The 27,088-nt window shown below is 38.7% G+C and overlaps 1 protein-coding gene across 1 annotated transcript in view; it reads left to right on the forward strand.

The window, feature by feature from the left end:
* LOC128049504 (WD repeat-containing protein 19) overlaps positions 1 to 27,088 on the forward strand; it is a 169,530-nt gene that overhangs the window by 54,709 nt on the left and 87,733 nt on the right. Inside the window, exons 9-11 of the mRNA XM_052641755.1 lie at positions 243 to 405; positions 3,543 to 3,755; positions 8,152 to 8,323. Of these exons, the coding sequence (XP_052497715.1) occupies positions 243 to 405; positions 3,543 to 3,755; positions 8,152 to 8,323 (548 nt within the window). The remainder of the gene's footprint in view (positions 1 to 242; positions 406 to 3,542; positions 3,756 to 8,151; positions 8,324 to 27,088) is intronic.

Raw genomic sequence — 27,088 nt, forward strand, 5'->3', positions numbered from 1 at the left:
CTTTCCCCAGTTGGTCCTGAAAATGCTGCCTCTAGAACTTTTAAGACCAGAATTACATTGCTATTTCTCCCTCTTAGCCACCCACCTATCAATCAAGAAGAGCTGTGTTCCTTATAACCAATATCTTTGTCATAAATTTTTATCATGAATTTTTGCTCAGTTAAATTTGCTTCTTAAAGGTTCATTTTACTTATATTTCAGTGAAAGAGTTTTCAGTTTGCTTCTTTCTTGTCTCCTTGTAGGCGTGGCTGTACTGGAAGGTCCCATGTATGCAGTAGGAGGACATGATGGGTGGAGCTATCTGAATACAGTGGAAAGATGGGACCCTCAGGCGCGCCAGTGGAACTTTGTTGCTACTATGTCCACTCCCAGGAGCACAGTTGGTGTGGCTGTACTAAGTGGAAAGTAAGGATATATTTAAAGTTCCACTTAAATGTATCAAGCTATAGCATGTCCAACTTAAAGATACATAGAAATCATGAGAGAAATACTTTGAATGATGTAAACAAACTTTTTAGTGTCTTTTTTATAATAGTTCTAAATATAAATAGCGCAACATTAGTTAGGGTTTTATTTTAATGTACAGATATAAATTTCTAGTTAAGTAAATTTTATATAAATATTCAATATAGTCAAAATCTGGTGGTTTATATAACTTGAAAAGTTTTGTTTTAAGTTATATAGGCTCGCTCATATTTCTCTAAATAATTCCTTCCATCTCTTCTACTGATTTTTCCTTACTTAAATATGTGTGTGTTTTAGTTGTGCAGTTGTGTTTGATTCTTTGCAACCCCATGGACTGTAGACCGCCAGGCTCCTCTGTCCATGGGATTTTCCAGGCAGGAATATTGGAATGGGTTGCCATTTCCTTCTCCAGGGGATCTTCCCGACCCAGGGACTGAACCCAGATCTCCTGCGTTGGCAGGTGGAGTCTTTACCAGTGAGCTGTGGGGGAAGCCTTTCCTTACTTAATGCTTCTTTCTTATCTTGGTAAACTGCTGAATACTAGAATGCATTTAGAAATAAGTGTTTCTTTGTTTCTTGTCTGCTCTAAATAAACATATTTGGATAGAGCCACCACTAATAGCTCTTGGTTACTCAAAGACTGAAACATATAGTATCTTTTCCAGGCCTTTCTTCCGTAAAATGAAGACCTATATGGTTATTAAATAAAAGTTGTTATATAACCTTACTCATTCAAAATGCTTTATCATCATCTCCAGAAAGAGAAAAGAATAAAGGTTAAAATACAGAAGCTTAAAATTATTTGTAGGATTGTTACTGATTATTAAAAGATTTAGATTTTATAGATGATGAAGTACAGGCAAATAGAGATTAAATAACTTGTCCAAAGTCACAGCTAGTAAGTGATAAGTGGTAGAACCAGGATTCAAGCCCAGAGAGTCTGGCTCAGCGTCCATTCTCTTAATGACTGTACTATATCACTTTTCACAAGGAAGACCCAGGAATTCACTGTGAAGAGCGTACAGTACCTGAAAACCTATTATACTGTGCATGTGTATATGTGTTTTTAGTTATTAACATTTTCTAGCTGTTGATTTCTTCTAATATTCTGTGATCTGTATTTATATAATTACTCTACCAAGTATTAGTTTAAGATGAGAACAGTTTATTGTTAAGGCAGTAACATCAAAAAAAGTTTGTAACATAAAATTTTAACAGGTTAAAGTTTCAAATAAATTTCAAATTCCATGCTATTAATATATTTTAAGTTTAAAACAAGATAATGCTGCAACTATATTTTACTGTTTAAGATATGTTATCTTATTATTTAAGAACCAGTCTGAAACCTGGGTTCGATCCCTGGTCAGAAAGATCCCCTGGAGAAGGGAATGGCTACCCACTCCAGTATTCTTGCCTGGAGAATTCCATGGACAGAGGAGCCCGGCAGGCTGCAGTCTGTGGAGTCACAAAGAATCAAACATTACTAAGCGACTAACACTTCACTTCACTTGGGTGGCACAGGTACTACAAATTATGAATTAAAATTATGAAATGTGTCTTTTAAATATGTATATCTACCCAAATATAAATACTTAGAGTTTTAATGGGTAGAAATTTGATATAGTTCAAATGCTATTTCTTAAGAATTAAAAGATAGCTGAATATTAACTAAGGCATCCATAAATTCAAAATGTGTAAGCTTTTGTACATCCAGTAAGCTGAATTTATTATTTTACAAAAAACTGATAGAAAAATATCTACAAAGAGTTTCCCAGGTGAATAGTAAGTCTAAGAAGATTTTGTGCTTAATAAAAAATATTCATATGTCCAAATATTTAAAATATTTTACATATTTTAAGATCAGAGTAAACATATTTTTAATTAGGGTCTCCTTGGTGGCTCAGTGGTAAAGAATTCACCTACCTGCCAATGCTGGAGACTTGAGTTCTATCCCTGGGCTGGGAAAATCCCACATGCCATAAGGCAACTAAGCCTGTGTGCCACAACTACTGAGGCTATGCTCTAGGGCCTGTGAGCCATGACTACTGAGCCCACGTGCCACCACTACTGAAGTCTGCACACCCTAGGGCTGTGCTCTGCAACAAGAGGAGCCACCACAATTAGCAGTACTCATACTACAACTAGAGATTAACCCCCGCTCACTGCAATTAGAAAAAAGCTCACACACCAGTGAAGACCTAGCACAACCAAAAATAAATAAATAAAATTATTTTTTAAAATAATATTTTTATTAGTGCAGTAGTAATAATATAATTAATAATAATCTTAGTGCAATGTATTGATTGATAATGAATTTCTATTGGTTTACTAGGCAACATTTAGAACATTAACATACCAATGAATATAGATACGGTATTTTAATGTCCTAAACATTGTCTAGTAGATGAGTATATTTGAATTGATAGTTCCGTTCTCATATTTCACTATTACAAATACATCCCAGATGACTATTGACTGTACAACTGCTCATTAATGTAACTGTTGTCCTGCTTCTGCTTCATACTGGGTGACCACGTGCAAGTTTCTTAATCTCCACGAATCCCAGTTTCTTTACCTGTGAAACAAGGATATAAATAGTTTGTCATAGGATCACTGTAATGATTAAATTAATACATGTAGAGTGCCTCACCTGTGGTAGTGCTCAGAGACGGTTAGTTTCTTTTATTTATCACCAAGTCCTATCTTAGCTATTTAAGAAATGTCATGGTATATTTATATACCATCTATTATCTGTTTTAAGACACACTTTAACATCTCTAAAATTGTGATGTATTCTACAATCAGTGGTAACTTGTCAGTTAGATGGCAGCTATGAAAAAGTTGTCTTTGCTCACGTGAGTTTATGTTTTCTTTTCTATGTATGTACAGAATGATATGTAATATATACAAATATATGATATATACATGTGCATATATATACATATAGATTGACAGTATTTCTTATAACTGATGATACCCTGAATTCAATGAAATACCATAAGAATAACCTCTTTCTTTGTCCTATGCATAATAATAGGACTGTCTCTTATTTACCATTCAATTTGTTCTTTTTATAGACTTTATGCAGTTGGTGGTCGTGATGGAAGTTCCTGTCTCAAGTCAGTAGAATGTTTTGATCCTCATACTAATAAGTGGACACTGTGTGCACAAATGTCAAAAAGGAGAGGGGGAGTAGGAGTCACTACCTGGAATGGATTGCTGTATGCCATTGGAGGACACGACGCGCCTGCGTCCAACTTGACTTCCAGGCTGTCTGACTGCGTGGAGAGGTATTTCCTGTGAAAGAAAACTAGGAATGAATAAACAGACCTAAGCTCTGACACTTCCACACAAATTAATACCTCTTTTTTTGTTTGTTCTTATTTTTTTTAATTTTAATTGGAGGCTGATTACTTTACAATATTGTGGTGGTTCTCTTGCCTGGAAAATCCCATGGATGGAGGAGCCTGGAAGGCTGCAGTCCATGGGGTCGCTAAGAGTCGGACATGACTGAGCAACTTCATTTTCACTTTTCACTTTCATGCATCGGAGAAGGAAATGGCAACCCACTCCAGTGTTCTTGCCTGGAGAATCCCAGGGACGGGGGAGCCTGGTGGGCTGCCGTCTATGGGGTCGCACAGAGTTGGACACGACTGAAACAACTTAGCAGCAGCAGCAGCAGCATTGTGGTGGTTTTTGCCATACATTCACATGAATCAGCCATGGGTGTACATGTGTTCCCGATCCTGACCCTCCCTCCCACCTCCCTCCCCATCCTATCCCTCTTGGTCATCCCAGTGCACCCTGAGCACCCTGCCTCATGCATCAAACCTGGACTGGCGATCTATTTCACACATGATAATATACATGTTTCCGTGCTATTCTCTCAAATCATCCCACCCTCGCCTTCTCCAACTTGAGCACCACAAACAAGGCAGTTCATTATGAACTGTAAATACTGGGTGGTCTGCTCAGGCAATCTCTTGATCTGTCTCCAGCAGCCCCCTCAGAGTCTTCCCTCAGTGTTACCTTAGAATTGATTATGTAATTCATTAATTGAATCCTAAGACAAACATTTAGTGTATACCTTATTTTGTACTGGATATTGTATCTAATAAGAAAAGGAGTCTGATTAATTTTACAGAGAATGAATTAGGAGCTGGAAGCCAAATAAGTGGAAAGGAGAGGGACATTTCTGACATGTTTTGATATAAAATGAAGTAGTAAAGAAGCTGTATACAGTCAACAAAAACAAGACCAGGAGCTGACTGTGGCTCAGATCATGAACTCCTTATTACCAAATTCAGACTCAAATTGAAGAAAGTAGGGAAAACCGCTTGACCATTCAGGTATGACCTAAATCAAATCCCTTATGATTATACAGTGGAAGTGAGAAATAGATTTAAGGGCCTAGATCTGATAGATATGCCTGATGAACTATGGAATGAGGTTCGTGACATTGTACAGGAGACAGGGATCAAGACCATCCCCATGGAAAAGAAATGCAAAAAAGCAAAATGGCTGTCTGGGGAAGCCTTACAAATAGCTGTGAAAAGGAGAGAGGAAGAAAGCAAAGGAGAAAAGGAAAGATATAAGCATCTGAATGCAGAGTTCCAAAGAATAGCAAGAAGAGATAAGAAAGCCTTCTTCAGCGATCAATGCAAAGAAATAGAGGAAAAGAACAGAATGGGAAAGACTAGAGATCTCTTCAAGAAAATTAGAGATACCAAGGGAACATTTCATACAAAGATGGGCTCGATAAAGGACAGAAATGGTGTGGACCTAACAGAAGCAGAAGATATTAAGAGGTGGCAAGAATACATGGAAGAACTGTACAGAAAAGATCTTCATGACCCAGATAATCATGATGATGTGATCACTCATCTAGAGCCAGACATCCTGGAATGTGAAGTCAAGTGGGCCTTAGAAAGCATCACTACGAACAAAGCTAGTGGAGGTGATGGAATTCCAGTGGAGCGATTTCAAATCCTGAAAGATGACACTGTGAAAGTGCTGCACTCAATATGCCAGCAAATTTGGAAAACTCAGCAGTGGCCACAGGACTGGAAAAGGTCAGTTTTCATTCCAATCCCAAAGAAAGGCAATGCCAAAGAATGCTCAAATTACCGCACAATTGCACTCATCTCACATGCTAGTAAAGTACTGCTCAAAATTCTCCAAGCCAGGCTTCAGTAATATGTGAACCGTGAAATTCCAGATGTTCAAGCTGGTTTTCGAAAAGGCAGAGGAACCAGAGATCAAATTGCCAACATCCGCCGGATCGTGGAAAAAGCAAGAGAGTTCCAGAAAAACATCTATTTCTGCTTTATTGACTATGCCAAAGCCTTTGACTGTGTGGATCACAATAAACTGTGGAGAATTCTGAAAGAGATGGGAATACCAGACCACCTGACCTGCCACTTGAGAAATCTGTATGCAGGTCAGGAAGCAACAGTTAGAACTGGACATGGAACAACAGACTGGTTCCCAATAGGAAAAGGTGTACGTCAAGGCTGTATATTGTCACCCTGCTTATTTAACTTCTATGCAGAGTACATCATGAGAAACGCTGGACTGGAAGAAACACAAGCTGGAATCAAGATTGCCAGGAGAAATATCAATAACCTCAGATATGCAGATGACACAACCCTTATGGCAGAAAGTGAAGAGGAGCTAAAAAGCCTCTTGAGGAAAGTGAAAGTGGAGAGTGAAAAAGTTGGCTTAAAGCTCAACATTCAGAAAACGAAGATCATGGCATCCGGTCCCATCACTTCATGGGAAATAGGTGGGGAAACAGTGGAAACAGTGTCAGACTTTATTTTTGTGGGCTCCAAAATCACTGCAGATGGTGACTGCAGCCATGGAATTAAAAGACGCTTACTCCTTGGAAGAAAAGTTATGACCAACCTAGATAGCATATTCAAAAGCAGGGACATTACTTTGCTGACTAAGGTCCGTCTAGTCAAGGCTATGGTTTTTCCTGTGGTCGTGTATGGATGTGAGAGTTGGACTGTGCAGAAGGCTGAGCGCCGAAGAATTGATGCTTTTGAACTGTGGTGTTGGAGAAGACTCTTGAGAGTCTGCAAGGAGATCCAACCAGTCCATTCTGAAAGAGATCAACCCTGGGATTTCTTTGGAGGGAATGATGCTGAAGCTGAAACTCCAGTACTTTGGCCACCTCATGCAAAGAGTTGACTCATTGGAAAAGACTCTGATGCTGGGAGGGATTGGGGGCAGTAGGAGAAGGGGATGACCAAGGATGGGATGGCTGGATGGCATCACGGACTCGATGGACATGAGTCTGAGTGAACTCCGGGAGATGGTGATGGACAGGGAGGCCTGGCGTGCTGCGATTCATGGGGTTGCAAAGAGTCGGACACAACTGAGCGACTGAACTGAACTGATGAAATAGTAAAAGAAAACAAAGGGCTAGTTAGACTTAAAACTTGAACAAGTTATCCATGTTCAAAACTCATATATGGGTATAGGTAAAGAGCCTGATGTCAACAGAAGCTCTGGACAGTGGTTCAGGCCCCCATCTTCTGTGTGATCAGTGGGATGGAGAGAATTGAAGGGATTTAGGAAGTAGATTCAGTAGGAGTGTGTATGAACACACCAGAAAGGTATGTGTTTCATTCAGGAAACTGGAAGGCAGCCACTGTCACTGGAGAACACAGAACGATAAAAAGTGGCAGGACAGTAGTAGGGGGAGGTCGGGGAAGATCCTGTAGAGTCTTGAAGCCCTGTTAAGGATCTTGGATTTTAAAGAGCAATGAAATGTTAACGAATATGTGTAGGTGTGTGAATTATTTAGTAAATTATAAATGACTAAAAGAAGGATAAAAAATGAAGGTTTGTTGATGACAGTGAGTGCTTTCTATGAAATAAGCAGAGTTGGTGTTTTTTGAAAAAGCAAGATCGTTAACACCTATGTTTCACCAGTGTCAGGGAGAAAATAATTCAGACTTTGCCTGCTGCGTGTTAAAATCCAGTAAAGATATATGGAAGTGTTTAAATACTTTGTCCCATAAATTACAGGCCCACTATAGGACCACACCCACTGAAAAGCTGTTCATTAATACAAGAAGCTTATATAAGTCATTTGGAAGCAATATAAGTCATCTTAGCATAGTATATCTGCTCTTAGACAATTTAGGAACAGTTCTAGTTAACATACTTCATGAAGGGGACAAGAAACTCTAAAAATGAACAGTTAACAGCAATTGAGGGGAATTCCCTGGTTGTCCAGTGGTTAGGACTCTGAGCTTCCATTGTGAGGAGTACAGGTTTTGATCTCAGCACCACCAGCACCCCAAAAAAAAAAAAAAACACAGAAAGCAAAAAAGCTGCAATTGAGGCTGTAAGTCATCTTACATAGAGCATCCATCTTATGTAAAGCTTCATGAATTGATTTCTTCAGATTTTCAGTAGGCAATCTAAAACCCTAAAGCAGTTTTAAACATTCACATGAGCCCTTTTGGACTAGTTTAAATGTTACACATCTGTAGAATAATTCTGTTGTAATTTAGAAGTTTTCAGGAAAATACTGATTTTTTTCTCTAAAATGTGTTCACATGTACTTTATGTAATAGATAATAAGACATAAAATAGGATTAAAGGACAGAAGGATTTTATGTAAAGTGTTCTGAGAATAATGTCAGCTCCATTTCTAAAATTTCCTTTCAGATATGATCCTAAAACAGATATGTGGACTGCAGTGGCTTCTATGAGCATCAGCAGAGATGCTGTGGGGGTCTGTTTACTTGGTGATAAATTATATGCTGTTGGAGGGTATGATGGACAGACTTACCTTAATACAGTGGAGGCTTATGATCCCCAGACAAATGAGTGGACTCAGGTATGGCATTTCATGTTTCATTATTACACTTACTGTATTTTTGTTAAGGACAATTCTTTTGGTAAAACAGACCCGAATTATGTCCAGTATCAAAATACATAGCATAAGTAAGATAAAGTCATCTCTTAATTAAATATAAGAAAACAGAGGGAGTGTTTAATTTTATAGTATAGTTAAATTCAAAATTACCTTTAAAGTGTGAGTTAATACTCAGAGAAATGATTAATTGGTTATTATTGTTGTTGTTACTATTATTAGCTGCCACCATTTGCTTACTGAGAATTGATGAGATATTCTAGCATCAGTAGAGCAGATAGAACCACAGGAGGCTATAATAAAGAAAGGAGAGATTGTGGAAAAGAAAAAAATTGAATCACTTTCCCATAGATGAGCAATAATTTTTAAATACTCAAGCAACTGATATTTGGGAACAGAGAAGGACATGGCAGCCCACTCTAATATTCTTGCTTGGAGAATCCCATGGACAGAGGAGCCTGGCAGGCTACAGTCCATGGGTTCGCAAAAGAGTTGGACATGACTTAGCAACGAAACAACAATAACAAATGTCTGGTTATAACCTAATAAAGATGGCAATCTTACTTAACATTAACAAGTAAGAAACTTGACTTGGGAAGCTTATTAACAAAAAAAAAAAATCCTTTTTTATCTATTTCTATAAGAGTCTAGAACTTCTGAGAATGATCATTTGAGATCTTTGTTTCCATCATCACCCAGAACAGAACCATGAATTTTCTGCCTCTGGCACACAATTCAATATCTGGTACAGAAACGGCACTTAGATCTTTAATTGAGCCAAGGTTTACTTTCCCAGGCAGTAAAAAATCTACCTACAATGCAGGAGGCCTGGGTTCAATCCCTGGGTCAGGAAAATCCCCTAGAGAAGGGAATGGCTACCCACTCCAGTATTCTTGCCTGGAGAATTCCATGGACAGAGGAGCGTGGTGGGCCACAGTCCATGGGGTCACAAAGTGTCAGACATGACTTAGCAACTAACACTTTCACTTTTACCTACGTACAAGGAGTAGTGGTAAGTACTGTCACTATAACAGAATTTATGAGAAGCCCTGCTGTCATAGAACTTAATTACTTGGGTCAGTGAGATCTGCACGTGTAAAGAGAGGATCCACCGTGTGGAGCAGGAAGTGTTGGTATGAAGTGTCGCATGGTCTAGGCAGTGAGCCGCGTGGGAAATCAAGGAGAAGAGAGACCATGGTTGTTGAGAGGGCTTCAGTGAGGAAGAAGTGGGATTTAATGTAAGTCTTAATGAACTGATCTAATTCAAAAAGGAAATCATGTAAGAAAACATGAAATAAATGTCACTAAAGCAGAAATATGCAGGCTATCTTGAGGAAGTGGGGCTGGTTATAAGACTCCGTGCTTGAGAAGAGTAGGAATTCTTGGAGAGGAAGGTTGGAATCAGGATGAGGTCTGTAATGGTTAACCTAAAGAGTTTGGTAGTGAGAAGCCAGTGGAGACTTTTAACCAAGAGAGCAGTGTAGTAATAGAAAATCCACATGTCAGAGGCTGGGGCCAGGGTAAATTGGGTTGGGGCAGGGTAAGTGAAGGCTGGGTGAAAGGACATTTAGAAGGTTGCTTCATTTATAAGGCTTGAGGTGTTGAATACCTAGGTGGATTCAAGAGATATTACCAAGTCCTGTTAATTTTTTCTTTATACACTTACTAGGTTGTATAGAGAGGTGCAGCTTCTGGAGAAAACAGCAGAAGAATGATCAGAGAGTATCTTAGTAGATAATGAAATAGAGCATTAAAAGAAAGGAGAGAGGATTTTAATAACATAAAAGAATGAAGATTTGTCATTCATGAAGTTGTCAGGACCTTTGAGAATGTGATAGAAGCAGAAGCCACCACACAGTGTAAAAAGTAAAGAGAAGATTAAAAGTAAATGTGGAAGCTAGAAGGGCATACAATTTTAAAATAATGATAGTGATAGAAAGTTAGCACTTGACACATTTTATGTACCTGGCTGTGTTCTAAGCACTTCACCTTAAAGAGTCTTCCCAACAACTCTATGAGGTAAGTACTATTATCTCCTTACTATATTGGATGAGGTGTCTACATAGCTGACTCAGTGTCACATAGCAGGTAAATGGTGGAGTTAAAATTTGAGCCTAGAATCTTTTTCACAATTAAAGATGAAGACAGGAGAGTTGACAGAAAGCAAAGTTGAAGGCATTTTTCTGAAAAGAAGGACAGGAAACAGAATCGAGGGCAAAGGCAGGAGGAAAGTTTTTATCCTCCTCAGACTGGCGGAAAGGTTTTATCCTCCGAAACTGGAGGGGAAGATGAGAATATGAGGATTGGAAGATAGAAAGTATTTTCAGGTGAAGAGAATGGTAGGTAAAGAGACTTAGATAGTATGACCTTGACCTTATTTCTTAAATAAGTGAGATCACTTGGTGAAGGGGAGAAGGCATAATTTGAGGACTTAAGTTAGAGCTACAGGATTTCATTAGAAACTACCATCAGCCTCCTACCATGGCAGAAGAAGTTGTGAATGATAATTGAGGGACCCAAGAAGAAAGAGAAGACTCTCTTTTCCTGAAATGTATTTCATTTAAGCCCTTGGGCCAGTATTAAGGAAATCTTATTTCAAACTTGCTATTACAGATAATACTTTATGCTATAATCACTCTGTATCAGAATTCATAATCTGTGACCATGCATCCCTTTGCTTTACATGCCATCTCCATTACTTTTTAAAAATTTTTTTATTGAAGTACAATTGATATACAATATTATATAAGTAAGTTACAAGTGTACAATATAGTGATTTTAAAGATTATACTCCATTTATGCAGACTATAAAATAGTGACTGTATTTCCTGCGTTGTACAGTGTATCTTTGTGGCTTGTTTTATACATGTGTGTGCTCAGTCGTGTCTGACTCTGTTATCCCATGGATTGTAGCCCGCCAGATTCCTCTGTCCATGGAATTTTCCAGGCAAAAATACTGGAGTGGGTTGCCATTTCCTCCTCCAGGGGACCCCACTCAGGGGTCAGTCAAGCCCGCTTCTCTTGGGTCTTCTGCATTGGCAGGCAGAGTCTTTACCACTGTGCCACCTGGGAAGCCCCCTTTCATATGTCTGTACGTACGTATGTTACATTGTTGGTAACTCTTAATTCTCTGCCTCTGTGTTGCCCCTCCCCTCTCCCCAGAGGTAAGGACTAGTTCTCTAGACCCAGGAGTCTGGTTTTTGTTGTTGTTATTATACTCACTACTTTGTTGCATTATTTAGGTTCCACATATAAGTGATGCTAAAGCTCCTAAATGTGAACTTATAACCATAGTATCTGGAAAATAAATGTTTTCCATTCGATGGTCCTACAAATGGACAGGAGGACATTTATTTGTATAGGAAATGAAATATGATTATGAAGTCTTAAGCCACCACTCACTCCACTACCAGCATTGACCCAAAACAGGTGACCACATTGTGTTTAGTAAATTCTCAAAGCTCAACTTTCTAGCTGGTTATCATGACATCAACTATTCACAGAGTAGAGGCAGTGTCTTGAGTGTTTTGAGAAAAACTACTAATTACAGACATTTTTATTTAAATGACTTGGAGGTTACTTCTAGAATATTGTAAGTAAATATGGTTTTAAAATAGGTTATTTGATCAAAAAGATGTAACAGTGATCAAAACAACTGATTCAGGTGGAGGACAACCATGAATTCACTCACGTTGAAGTCAGATGTATTCTTAATTGGTCAGGAGAAGAGAGTCAAAATGACTGGAAGGTCATTTTGAAATTATGTACAGGTGGCACAGTGGTAAAGAGTCTGCCTACCAAGCAGGAGACCTGGGTTCCATCCCTAGATCGGGAAGATCTCCTGGAGAAGGGAATTGCAGCCCACTCAACTGTTCCTCCTGGGATAATCCTAAAGACAGAGGAACCTGGCAGGCTGCAGTCCATGATGTTGCAGAGACACAACTGAGAGACTAACCCCCACCACCATTTGACAAAAACACTTTACGACATATCCGTACGTGACTAGGTACAAAACAAAACCCTTTCCAAGTGCTTAATGTTTTAATTCTCTTAGCTCAAATGCATAGATTCTTACTGGGCTCAAAGTAGTCTTTCTTTTAAAACTATTCTTGTCTACACTTATCTCCACTGTGAATTACCCCAGTGTCTAGAGTACTTAAAAAAAAAAAAAGACAATAAGTGAAATATTTAAGAATTGTTCCTTATTCATAAGATTATATTTTCTCCCAAGTATTTCATATTTTTATCTCACTGTTCTCACGGTTGTAGAGTTTATTCACCAGGTTTGTTTTCACTCCCAAGAAGTTGGGTGGGTGATACGTATTATTTACTCACTCTGCTAACAAGTAGTAGAATGAGTTTAGACTTTTCAGCCATGCTGAGAAGGTCATCAATAACTGTGAAGTTAGTGGTTCCTCCAGAGTAAGCAGATCCCAGGCAGGCAGTGTATTTTGTGTACTCTCTGAGACAGCAAAGTCACGGCCACTCTGGATAATACTTGGTATTTTCTCCATATTAGTCACAAAGTTACTTTAAGTGTTCAGCCTTGTCTCACATCCATATTGTACATCATTTTGGCCAAAATAGTGTTTCACATAGAATAGTTCCTGATCTATCTTTAAAAGTCATCTTTAAAGAGAAGTGAATGCTACATTATTATGTTATATACCCAAAACGATTTAGTCCTTGAAGCTTTGGCATCAGGAAGGAGAATCTTGTTTAAGAAAAGGGCCAGCAAAAGAGCTCGGACAGTAGGGTTCAGGCAGCAGCTCTTTGCCAACCACTATGAGCAAACTGTTTCAATATTTCACTGACTGTTGTGGTATTATCAACATTTTTACCCACAATCCCAACACAAGTCTTTTTGGTTTTTTGTTTGTTTTTTTAGGTTGCTCCACTGTGCCTCGGAAGAGCTGGAGCTTGCGTTGTGACTGTGAAACTATAACTTAGTGCTTGTTTTCTAAATGAAGATATCGTCTTCCTTTATGAATTTAGTATAATTATTCTACTATCAATGGATATGTTTTTAGTAAATTTGCAACGCCACATTCCTGGGCACAAAGTGCCTGATCTCTAAATGAAGATGTTAAAACACAGGAGGAAAGAGCAGAAGAACCAGGATTAAAAACTTTCACTTCTTAGGAAATCAAAACTGCATCTGGTGGACTGTGAATGTATGTTCCTGACGTAAAAAATAGGACGACAAATGCAGTGCTCCTAACACAGCCCAGGGTTAACTGGGAATTTCATTTCTTTTAATAATCAGCCACACTTTACTGATACTGTTATCCGGATTTCTTTTATTACAGTGCAAATACATCTGATAAAACTTCTAATGTATTGCTTTGTTATTTTATCATACATGAGTTGTTGTAATTTTTGTTCATTTGTTTGCTTAACCACAACCACTGTTTTAATGATATACTAAAGACTATGCATTTAGTTTTTTTCAGGAATAGCTGAATTTTCTGTGCTTTGGTTGTGGAGTTTTATTTCTAAAATTTCTAAGTGAATCAATTTAATGAACATTAAAGAGTTAGAACAATGACCAGATGAAAGTTTGTTTTGATCTTTGGGATCTATTTAAATATTCATTCCACCTAGGTACATCTAGAACTCCATATCATGATCTTCTTCCTTTGGAACTGAAACAAGGTGTTTTACATTAAATTCAAGATATGCAAATTTTGTGGAGAAAATAAATGCTATATACCCTCTAATGTTCTTTCACCTAAGTAGTATTTAATTATATGGATTTGTTTTCTTTTATATTATTAAAAATGGTTTGACTTTGTCTTTTTATATCAAAGAACTGCTTGGATATTCTTATGTTCTCAAGTCTGTGTTTGCCTCTCCTGCCTTGTTTCTTATCTTTTGCCAGAATTAGTGACCCTTTGTGCATCTTTGCAATCAGTTTGGGGGGGGGGGGCTTATTGAATGTTTGGAAAATGAGTTTAAAGTGTTTATTACCCCCAATTTTGTACATTTGTAAACTCTTAATTACACATGTGAATGTTAATACTCTCAGTGAATTATTTATTGTTTGCACAAGTGCACTGGGCAGTATTTTATGATAAATTCTTTAGGGTATAAGTCATTAACTTATATCTTAATATAAAAAGTATAAACTAAATTCTCACCTTTTAAAAGTTCATATGTGGTTAATGTGTTTTTACATTCTGTATCAGTGTAGCCTTTATCTTAGTTGCTTCCTTTAAAAATTGAGCTTTTTTTTTTTTGAGCTGATTTTGAATACTCATGAAATTTTTCTACCTTTGAAGTCAACAAACTGAGGACTTCTATTCTCAAAGAAAATTCCATGGGCATTTTACTGGTGTGGGTACTAAGAAAATAGCAGTGATCATGACAAATATATTATTATTTCATATGTTCATTGTAGTGTGTATATGAATTCAGATATTTTCCTCACAAGGAGGGATCAGCTATAGAGTATATTTATGTATTTAGGGTAAGAGAGAGAAGAGGAAAAAAGTATAAGAAACAAAAAAATTTCAAAAGCAGAAATGTGTTAGTACATCATCCCTTCATGTGGAGGCTTAGGCCTGGATTTGAAAGGAAAGTACTTAGCCTTTTGATTACTTCTCATCTCCGTTCATCATTCACTCTCTCATTCCCTGTGCCTGCAGTGGAGTCAGACTCACCTTAAAGTGAAGGAACTGATTTTTGTCCCTGAGGATCTTCCTTTCCTTTATGGGATTCATTAGAATAGTTCCTTTGATTTTCTTTCCCACTGGAGAGCCTTTCTAATGGAGTTTTGTAGTCAATAGGACCTGCTCTTCTGGATACAAATGAAGAAAACTAATTTCTTTTCTAGTGACAGAGCATTTGCCAAAACATTTATTCTTCTTTTAGACTGGGATCTTGTAAATCTAGAGGAAAATACGGCCCTTCCTTGTGTGCATCATCCAAGACTGCTGTCTTGACTTTTACCATTAGCTTCTTCATTATCCTAATGAACATCTCATCTAGCTGCTCTTTATTTTAGCCTCAATTAATGACCACCTTATGAAAATTAAGAATATTTGTGAACGATTGAATACTTATGTATTAGGAGCCAAGTTTTTTGGATGCATTAATGTACTTATTGTTCTCCTTTTATTATTCTCCTTACTCAGATGAGGAAACTGGGGCATGGAGAGTTTAACCCCAAAATTATATATACCAAGTTAGTGGCAGAGTAGGGATTCAGGTGTAGGAACTCTGGCTCAGGAGTCCATTCTGCTACCACTCCTGCTTGTAGGTAGAAAAGAAGTTTCATGTGAGAAATCATTTAATTTAAAAAAAACTTTATTTTAAATAAATCATTTACTTTAAAAGAATGTTAATGCTTTAGAAGTAAAATTTATCAGTTATACTCTTAGCAGAAAATTTTGGTTCCTTGATATTAGGGGGATATTTTATTTAAATAAAACTCATGGAATTTTATATACATTTTGCTTTAGAAAAGTAAATGTAAGTAAACATACTTCCAAGTTTTATGAATATTAGATAAATTTCATGGTATTTTGGATGGCTCAATCATAAATCAAAAATATGCTTTATGGGACTTCTCTGTTGGTTCAGTGGCTAGGACTCCACACTCCCAATACAGGGGGCCCAGCTGGTTGGGGTACTGGATCCCACCTACCACAACTAAAGATCCTAAATGCTGCAATGAAGATCAAAGATCTCGCATTTCACAACCAAGACGGCATAGCCAAATAAATAAGTAATAAATATATATTTTTTTAATGTTTTATGGCCAACAAAATAGATAACTTGTATGAAATAGACGAATTTCTGGAAATACACAAATCACTAAAACTGATTTAAGAAGAAATAAGTCTAAACAAATCTAACAAGTAAGAACTGGCTCAATCATCAAAACCTCTCAACAAAGAAAGTTCAGAACCAGAATTTGGTAGACTTCACAAGTTTATAAGACTAGCATTACCTTGATACTTAAGCCAGGCAAAAGCAGATTTTATACCACGACAAACTAAGAATTTATTGCAAAAATATAGGGGTGGTTCAAATACAAAAATCAATTCATCAATGCAATTTACCACTTAATAGAATGAAGGGAACTCAGCTAGAAGAAACTAAAACAGTGACATGAAAATAAAGCTCTTCATTATTTAAAAAAAGATAACATTAGCATCTCAGTTGATAAGAAAAAGCATTTGACAGAAATCAATACCCTTTAATGATAAAAGCACTCAGCAAACTTGGAAGAGAATGAAATTTCCTCACCCTGTTAAAAAACATTCATGAAAAACCCACAGTTAACCACACAATAAATGATAAAAATTAGAAGGTTTTCCTCCAACATCAGGAAAATATCCACTCCCACCATTCCTGGTCAATATTGTACAAGAGGTTCTAGCCAAAGCAATTAGGCAAGAAAGAAAACAAATCACAATTAGGAAGAAGTATAACTCCATTTGCAGCTGTATATTCAAAATCCTAAAGAAAACACATACATGCACAACTGTTAGAGCTAATGTTACAAGGTCAACACACAACTGTTAGCTGATTTCTATATACTGACCAAAAGTGTAAGATGAAAATTTGAAAACCTTTTCATGTACAACACTTGGGAATAAATCTAACAAAGGAGGTATAAGGCTTGTACACTGAAAAGTTTGGTATAAGGTTTGTACACTGAAAACATTGCTGAAATGAAGACCTAAGTAAGTGGAAAGACATGTTCATAAATTGGAAGACTTAATATTAAGATGGCAATACTCCACAAATTAGTCTATAGATCTCCTGTCAAAAATCTTAACGGCCTTTTTTGCGGAAATGGAAAAGCCAATTTTAAAATTCCTGTAAAATTTCATGGGACCCAAAAGAGCCAAAACAATTGTGAAAAAGAATAGCAAAGTTGAAGGACTTTCTTACATCAAAATTTATCAAAACAGTGTGGTACTGTTACAAGGATAAACATACAGACCAAAAGCATAAAATAGAAAGTCTAGAAATAAACTATAGTCAATATCTTTTTTTTTTCCCAAGGCACAGTACATTTTTATTCTGCATTGGTTAATATACAACATATCCCCACTTCCCTTGAGAAATAGTATCATATCTAAAATACACTTTGATGAACACTGAATATTAAAATATTACACAGTCATTCTTCAGAATCCTGAGGGGGGTGGCTGGATTGGTCCCAGGATCACCCCCTCCCCTCACACACACTGATACCAAAATTCAAGGATGCTTAAATCTCTTAACAGCAGGCCCTCAGTATCCACTGGTTCTGCATCTACCTAAGGAGGGCCAACATTATGGTCAGCTGATTTTCAGTAAGAGTGCTAAGACCATTCAATGCAGAAAACAGTCTCTTCAACAAATGGTGCCAGATGCATGCATGCATGCATGCTGTCATACCCAATTCTTTGTGACCCTATGGACTATAGCTCACCAGGCTCCTCTCTCATGGGATCTCCCAGGCAAGAATACTGGAGTGGGTTGCCATTTCCTCCTCCAGGGAATCTTCCTGACCCAGGGCTCGAACCCACATCTCCTACTTCTCAGGCAGATTCTTTACTGCTGAGCCACTTGGGGATCCCCAAGTGCAAAAGAATGAAATTGCACCCTTTACCTCACACTGTTGTTTAGTCATTAAGTCATGTCCGACTCTTTTGTGACCCCATGGACTTCTAGCCTGTCAACTTCCTCTGTCCATGGGATTTCCCAGGCAAGAAGACTGTAGTGGGTTCCTATTTCCTTCTCCAGGGGATCTTCCTGACCCAGGATCAAACCCACATCTGCTTGGCAGGTGGATTCTTTACCTCTGAGCCACCTGGGAAGCATGCACTGTGCTATTCTTAGTTGCTCAGTCATGTCTGACTCTGCGATCCCATGGGCTGTAGCCTACCAGGCACCTCTGTACATGGGGATTCTCCAGGCAGGAATACTGGAATGAGTTGCCATGCTCTCCTCCAGAGGATCTTCCCAACCCAGGGATTGAACCCAGGTCTCCCACATTGCAGCCACTTCACATCCACTAGGATGACTGTAATTTTAAAAATAAAGTGTTGGAGAGGATGTGGAGAAATACAGCAAAAAAAATGGTAAACCAAGGTGGGGCTTCCAACATCAAGAAAGTTATTGAAAGAAGTCAGAGGATAAATAACTGAGTCTCTGGGCCTGAAGACAAGCAGAGCATCTCTTAGGTTTTGAAGCATTTAAATGTAATTAGGCTAAATCTCATGTTTTATTAAATTTCTTCAGACTTGGCCTTTTGTTTACTGAAATATAGCAGGGTTGAGTCCACTTGATTGTGTGGCAGATACCTGCTAAGCATGTCATATATATGTTCATACATTTAATCTTTATAATAGCTCTATGAAGTAGATATGATTATTCCCGCTTAATGATGACTTCCCTGTGGAAGAGGTTAGAGAAAGTAAATGGGGCATGGAAAGAAATGCCGAAAACTTTGGAATGAATAGCTTATTCTTTTACACATTAACTAGGAAGATAAAAAGGTATTTTATACTCAGGGCCAGCCTTAGGATTTGAAAGACCTGATATAAGCAGAGTGTGTAAGGGCCTTAGCGCTGTTATACTAGCGGTCCTCCTGTGAATATGAGTATCATCTAGAAGAAGTCTAAGGGCAGGTCTTGGGCCTCTGACCACTCCTGCCCTGTAAGTCTGATCTTGTGTGTTTATCATAGACTGTTCTAGCATAACAGTTACATTATTTATCTATAATTTCCATTCTTTCAGAAAATTGTTTCTGAAACTAACTTTTCCCCAGGTCTCAACTGTATCCCATTGCTTGGCATTTTTAAATACTATCAGAATGTATTGATATCTTTTTTGAAGAAAAATTCACGTCTGGCATGTTTTCAAGAAAAATCTTGAAGTCTGCAGCTACTTAAGACAATATTCGCATCTGTCAACCCTACTAGTTTTTTGAAGAAAAATTCACGTTTGGCATGTTTTCAAGAAAAATCTTGAAGTCTGCAGCTACTTAAGACAATATTCATATCTCTCAACCCTACTGGTCTTGTTTTTCCTATTCTCTTTTTATTTTCCTTAATTTCTTTCCCTCCCTCTGGCGTGCTTCTCTTCTACCCTTTTAGAGAAAGCATTATCTTCAGTCATTTACCCTTGGTGGACAAGTCCATCCAGAAGTTTTATAAATCATTAATAGTAATTATTGAAACAAGGGATACGTTTTAGTCATTGCATGCTCCCTAAACATCCAGTTATTTTTTTAATAAGTCCAAATATTCAGAATATAGGTAAGTCAGTTTCTACCTAAGGCTCTTTATGAAACAAATGCCTGGATCATGTGAATAAGTAGATACAATAATTGTTTTATGACAAGCTTTAATTTTCAGAAAAGCTAGTTTTGTTATATCAAGAAAATCACATTAACTATAAAGATTCAGTTTGTTCATACGTTTTTCTTTTAATTAAGGCCAAATTCACATAACATAATATTAATCATTTTAAAGTGAACAATTCAGTAGTATTTAGTATATTCATAATGTTGTATAACTGCCACCTCTATCTAATTCCAAAACAGTTTCATAAGCCCAAAAGAAAACCCCATGGCCAGTTAGTGCCCTACCCGACCCCCTTTCCCCAGCTCCTGGCAACCACCAGTCTGCATTCCATCTCTGTGAATTTATCCATTCTGGATATTTCAGGTAGAATCATATGACATGTGGCTCTTTATGTCAGGCTTCTTTCACTTAAGATATATTCAAGATTCATCTATATTGTAGCATGATGTGTATCAATACTTCATTACTTTATACTGATGGAATAATATTCCACTATGTGTATACCAAACTTGCTAATCCATTCATGGACATTTGAATTGTTTTTGCCTTTTGACTAATGTGAATAGTGCTGCTACGAACATATGTATAAAAGAATTTGTTTGAATCCCTGTTTTTAATTCTTTGAGATAAAATACCTAGGAGAGGGATTGTTGAGTCGTGGTAATTCTATGTTGAACTTTTTAAGGAACCATCAAGCTGGTTTCCAGAGGAACAGAGTGAGCATAGATTTTTTAGCAGAAGTAGTTATCCATCTTCAGAAACAAAACAGGCTTTCCATCTGCTTCTTTACATTTGGCATACTCTAGACCAATGTGCACCACAGAATTTAAAAAGAGAGAGAAGGAAAGAAAAGGTAGGCTTCGTCTCTAGAAATCTGTTTCAATAAATCTGGGTTGAGCCTAAGCTACTGCAAGTGAGCCCCAGCTAATTCTAATGGCAGTAAGGATTAAGAACTACAATATGAACTCAGGGGAAGTAATGCAAAAACTTTCTCCAGAGAATAGGAATCATTAACTTGTCATGGACCCAGAACTAATTTTATTAATTTCCTTGGCTATTTTATTCACAGGCAAGTATCTGCACCTAGAATCATGCTTGGCACTGAACTGGACAAAAATAATTGTCTTAATGTTGAATATTCAATTATATTTTAAGCTTAAAATTAATCGTATATAATAGCTATTAATGTTTAAATGACATTAATATTTTTAGCTGCTAATATTCCTTAGGAAACCAAAGGGAACTGTGCTCAATTTAGGATCCCCTGATCAGATATTATTTTTGAATATACCGTCTTTCCCTAGTTATTAATTGTCATGCTTATTAGACTTTCCACATAATATTGGTAGAAAATTATTTATTTGTTCTAATGGGCATCATTTTAAAGTTTAGAAGTATAAACAATAAATTGAAAGCAAAATATAAGATGATCAAAATACTGGCATTTATTGGAAATATTGTATAAAATAAAAATTTTCTGTATCATATCTATTTATTTAAAAAATCTGAATTCCACCTAAATTTCCCAGTTTTTTTATCTGTACTTAGTGTTAAACGTCATTCTTTTCCATCCTCAATCCCATACTATGGCTTTGTCTTCACCATGGAAACTCTCCTCTCTCATTTTCTCTTTATCTGGAAAAACATTTTTCTGATATAACAAGTTAGGTTATTTTTCTCAATATCCTTTTGACAAACTTCATGCTGTTTTTTGCCAGTTTTTATAGCAGATTCTGACAAATATTTTTCATAATGTCATACTTTAACAAATTAGAGGTTCCTGAAGATTGCTATCTTCAGGATAGCATATTTAAGAGATATTTATTTATACTTAAGCAATCAATTTTAAGTTATATAGTTTATTTTTTAAAATAGCTCTGTGCACTCTAGAATTACCCCCTCCCATAGGTTGTATAATGGATTGGCTAACTCTTCAGTAGCTCTTTCCCAGCATGTGGACACCAGATCCTTTCCCAGATGAACAGGCTTAATCATGTCCCTAGTTCTTAATTTTTTTTTTTAGTTCTTAAATTTTAGAATGAGACACTGTATTTCCCTCCTTTCCCAAATATTCAGTTAAATTAAGTCGCTCAGTCATGTCTGACTTCTTTGCAATTCCATGTACTGCCTCATGCCAGGCTTCCCTAGTTTTCTTTTTTATCCACATTTATAAGAAAGAGTTTTATTACAGCAATAGGCCACACCACTTGAGAGGACATCCTCCCATAAGTGAGCACCAGTGTACAACTACACAGCTTCCCCACTAACCCTTATTAACAACACCTACTGAGTCTGCTCCTGAGACTGTTGAGAGTCTTCTATAACAGGGGTCCCCAACCCCCAGGCCAGTACTGGTCTATGGCCTGTTAGTAACCACACCACACAGCAGGAGATGAAAAGACTGTGAACAAGGGAAGACTCATCTATATTTATATCCATTCCCCATTGCTTACATTATGACCTGAGTTTCACCTCCCACCCTCTCTGTGGAAAAACTGTTTTCCATGAAATATGTCCCTGGTGTCAAAAAGGTTAGGGACAGCTGTTTTACAACACACTGTGAACATTCACTTCAGTCTACTGTAGAACCATCTAAAGGAACCTCCGTCTTCTGGCAGGAGAGACAGTTCAGTTCAGTTCAGTTCAGTCTCTCAGTCGTGTCCGACTATTTGCGACCCCATGAATCGCAGCACGCCAGGCCTCTCTGTCCATCACCATCTCCTGGAGTTCACTCAGACTTGCGTCCATCGAGTCAGTGATGCCATCCAGCCATCTCATCCTCTGTCGTCCCCTTCTTCTCCTACCCCCAATCCCTCCCAGCATCAAAGTCTTTTCCAATGAGCCAACTCTTCACATGAAGTGGTCAAAGTACTGGAGTTTCAGCTTTAGCATCATTCCCTCCAAAGAAATCCCAGGGTTGATCTCCTTCAGAATGGACTGGTTGGATCTCCTTGCAGTCCAAGGGACTCTCAAGAGTCTTCTCCAACACCACAGTTCAAAAGCATCAATTCTTCAGCGCTCAGCCTTCTTCACAGTCCAACTCTCACATCTATACATGACTACTGGAAAAACCATAGCCTTGACTAGACGGACCTTAGTCAGCAAAGTAATGTCTCTGCTTTTGAATATGCTATCTAGGTTGGTCATAACTTTTCTTCCAAGGAGTAAGTGTCTTTTTTAATTTCATGGCTGCAATCACCATCTGCAGTGATTTTGGAGCCCCCAAAAATAAAGTCTGACACTGTTTCCACTGTTTCCTCATCCATTTCCCATGAAGTGATGGGACCAGATGCCATGATCTTCGTTTTCTGAATGTTGAGCTTTAAGCCAACTTTTTCACTCTCCTCTTTTACTTTCATCAAGAGGCTTTTTAGTTCCTCTTCACTTCCTGCCATAATGGTGGTGTCATCTGCATATCTGAGGTTATTGATATTTCTCCCGGCAATCTTGATTCCACTTGTGTTTCTTCCAGTCCAGCGTTTCTCATGATGTACTCTGCATAGAAGTTAAATAAGCAGGGTGACAATATACAGCCTTGATGGACTCCTTTTCCTATTTGGAACCAGTCTGTTGTTCCATGTCCAGTTCTGACTGTTGCTTCCTGGCCTGCATACAGATTTCTCAAGAGGCAGGTCAGGTGGTCTGGTATTCCCATCTCTTTCAGAATTTTCCACAGTTTATTGTGATCCACACAGTCAAAGGCTTTGGCATAGTCAATAAAGCAGAAATAGATGTTTTTCTGGAACTCTCTTGCTTTTTCCATGATCCAGCGGATGTTGGCAATTTGATCTCTGGTTCCTCTGCCTTTTCTAAAACCAGCTTGAACATCTGGAATTTCACGGTTCACATATTACTGAAGCCTGGCTTGGAGAATTTTGAGCATTACTTTGCTAGCGTGTGACATGAGTGCAATTGTGCGGTAGTTTGAGCATTCTTTGGCATTGCCTTTCTTTGGGATTGGAATGAAAACTGACCTTTTCCAGTCCTGTGGCCACTGCTGAGTTTTCCAAATGTGCTGGCATATTGAGTGCAGCACTTTCACAGTGTCATCTTTCAGGATTTGAAATAGCTCCACTGGAATTCCATCACCTCCACTAGCTTTGTTCGTAGTGATGCTTTCTAAGGCCCACTTGACTTCACATTCCAGGATGTCTGGCTCTAGGTGAGTGATCACACCATCATGATTATCTGGGGCATGAAGATCTTTTTTGTACAGTTCTTCCATGTATTCTTGCCACCTCTTAATATCTTCTGCTTCTGTTAGGTCCATACCATTTCTGCCCTTTATCGAGCCCATCTTTGCATGAAATCTTCCCTTGGTATCTCTAATTTTCTTGAAGAGATCTCTAGTCTTTTCCATTCTGTTGTTTCCCTCTATTTCTTTGCATTGATCGCTGAAGAAGGCTTTCTTATCTCTCCTTGCTATTCTTTGGAACTCTGCATTCAGATGCTTATATCTTTCCTTTTCTCCTTGGCTTTTCGCTTCTCTTCTTTTCACAGCTATTTGTAAGGCCTCCCCAGACAGCCATTTTGCTTTTTTGCATTTCTTTTCCATGGGGATGGTCTTGATCCCTGTCTCCTGTACAATGTCACGAACCTCATTCCATAGTTCATCAGGAACTCTATCTATCAGATCTAGGCCTTTAAATCTATTTCTCACTTCCACTGTATAATCATAAGGGATTTGATTTAGGTCCTACCTGAATGGTGTAGCGGTTTTCCCTGCTTTCTTCAATTTGAGTCTGAATTTGGTAATAAGGAGTTCATGATCTGAGCCACAGTCAGCTCCTGGTCTTATTTTTGTTGACTGTATAGAGTTTCTCCATCTTTTGCTGCAGAGAATAGAATCAATCTGATTTTGGTGTTAACCATCTGGTGATGTCCATGTCTTCTCTTGTGTTGTTGGAAGAGGGTGTTTGCTATGACCAGTGCATTTTCTTGGCAAAACTCTATTAGTCTTTTCCCTGCGTCATTCCGCATTCCAAGGCCAAATTTGCCTGTTGCTCCAAGTGTTTCTTGACTTCCTACTCTTGCATTCCAGTCCCCTAAAATGAAAAGGACATCTTTTTGGGGTGTTAGTTCTAAAAGGTCTTGTAGGTCTTCACAGAATCATTCAACTTCAGCTTCTTCAGCGTTACTGGTTGGGGGATAGACTTGGATAACTGTGATATTGAATGGTTTGCCTTGGAGACGAACAGAGATCATTCTGTCATTTTTGAGACTGCATTCAAGTACTGCATTTCGAACTCTTTTGTTGACCCTGATGGCTATTCCATTTCTTCTGAGGGATTCCTGCCCGCAGTAGTAGATATAATGGTCATCTGAGTTAAATTCACCCATTCCAGTCCATTTTAGTTCGCTGATTCCTAGAATGACGACGTTCACTCTTGCCATCTCCTGTTTGACCACTTCCAATTTGCCTTGATTTATGGACCTGACATTCCAGGTTCCTATGCAATATTACTGTTTACAGCATCGGACCTTGCTTCTATCACCAGTTACATCCACAGCTGGGTATTGTTTTTGCTTTGGCTCCATCCCTTCATTCTTTCTGGAGTTATTTCTCCACTAACCTCCAGTAGCATATTGGGCACCTACTGACCTGGGGCGTTCCTCTTTCAGTATCCTATCATTTTGCCTTTTCATACTGTTGATGGGGTTCTCAAGCTGAAAACCTACAAATGGGGTCCTGGGCTTGTCAGCATCAAACATGCAGGTCTCCCATCTGCCCCATAGCATTCCTGGAAAAGTGCTGCACTCCAGAGAAACCCTGCACCATTGCAGAGGTGGCCACTCTAGAATAGGGAAGAAGCTAAAAGAAATTAAACCTAAACTCTTCATCACGAGTATCCGAGGTGCACTTGGACCTTCCTTCTGGATGAGGTCTGCAGACCCTTCTGCTCTTCTTTCTGGCAGCCTCGCCTACAGGCTGCACCTGAGCTGAGTACGCAGCAGTCCTGAGAGCCTGCAGGGCCTTGCACCACTCGGCTTCTATCTTATCCCTATAGTCCCCGAAGAGCACATCAGCTGCCTCTTCTGGGGCAGAGGGGTTCTCTGGCTGCTCAGGGTTCGGATTGCCCCAAGAGCTTGTTCTTTCTGCTTAGGGATGGGTCTCTGCATCTTCAGTCCCAGCTCCAGCTTTTTCCACGCACCAGGCCAGTTCCCGAGCCAGCTGCTCAACCTGCGCTTCTGCGCTTAGGGGGGCTTCCTCGGGGGCCTGCTTTTCTGGGGTCTTCCCACTTCCATTGGCAACAGACGCCCCATTCTGGGTTTTCTTCTTTTGCTTCTTGGTCCTTGAGACAGTGTCATGGCACGTAGGGCACCCTGGGCCTGGGGCTGCCACTGTCTCCCGAGCAGGATGTCCTGGAGCCGCCTTGTGCTGCCACTGGGACCGAGGAGGGCTGGGGTCCCAGGCTTCCCTAGTGATGGGAGTCCATCGCCAACTCCCGGAACTTGCTCAAACTCATGTCCATCCAGTTGGTGGTGCCATCCAACCATCTCATCCTCTGTCGTCCCCTTCTCCTCCTGCCCTCAATCTTTCCCAGCCTCAAGGTCTTTTCCAGTGAGTCAGTTCTTCACATCAGGAGGCCAAAGTTTTGGAGTTTCAGCTCAGCGTCAGTCCTTCCAATGAATATTCAGGACTGGTTTCCTTTAGGCTTAACTGGTTTGATCTCCTTGCAGTCCAAGGGGCTCTCAAGAGTCTTCTCCAACACCACAGTTCAAAAGCATCAATTCTTCATCACTCAGCTTTCTTCATAGTTCAACTCACATCCATACATGACTAGTGGAAAAACCATAGCTTTGACTAGATGGACCTTTATTGGCCAAGAAATGTCTCTGCTTTTTAATATGCTGTCTAGGTTGGTCATAGTTTTTCTTCCAAGAAGCAAGCATCTTTTAATTTCATGGCTGCAGTCACCATCAGCAGAGATTTTGGAGCCCAAGAAAAGTGTCACTGCTTCCATCGTTTCCCCATCTATTTACCATGAAGTGATGGGATTGGATGCCATGATCTTCATTTTTTGAATGTTGAGTTTTAAGCCAACTTCTTCACTCTCCTCTTTCATTTTCATCAAGAGGCTCTTTAGTTCCTCTTTGCTTTCTGCCATAAGGGTGGTGTCATCTGCATATCTGAGCTTATTGATATTTCTCCCAGCAATCTTCATTCCAGCTTGTGCTTCATCCAGCCTGGCATCTCGCATGATGTACTCTGCATATAAGTTAAATAAGCAGGGTGACAATATACAGCCTTGATGGACTCCTTTTCCTATTTGGAACCAGTCTGTCATTCCATGTCCAGTTCTAACTGTTGCTTCCTGACCTGCATACAGGTTTCTCAGGAGGCAGGTCAGGTGGTCTGGTATGCCCATCTCTTTCAGAATTTTCCACAGTTTGTTGTGATCCACATAGTCAAAGGCTT

The sequence above is a fragment of the Budorcas taxicolor genome, chromosome 6, assembly GCF_023091745.1.
Source record: "Budorcas taxicolor isolate Tak-1 chromosome 6, Takin1.1, whole genome shotgun sequence".
NCBI lineage: Eukaryota > Metazoa > Chordata > Mammalia > Artiodactyla > Bovidae > Budorcas > Budorcas taxicolor.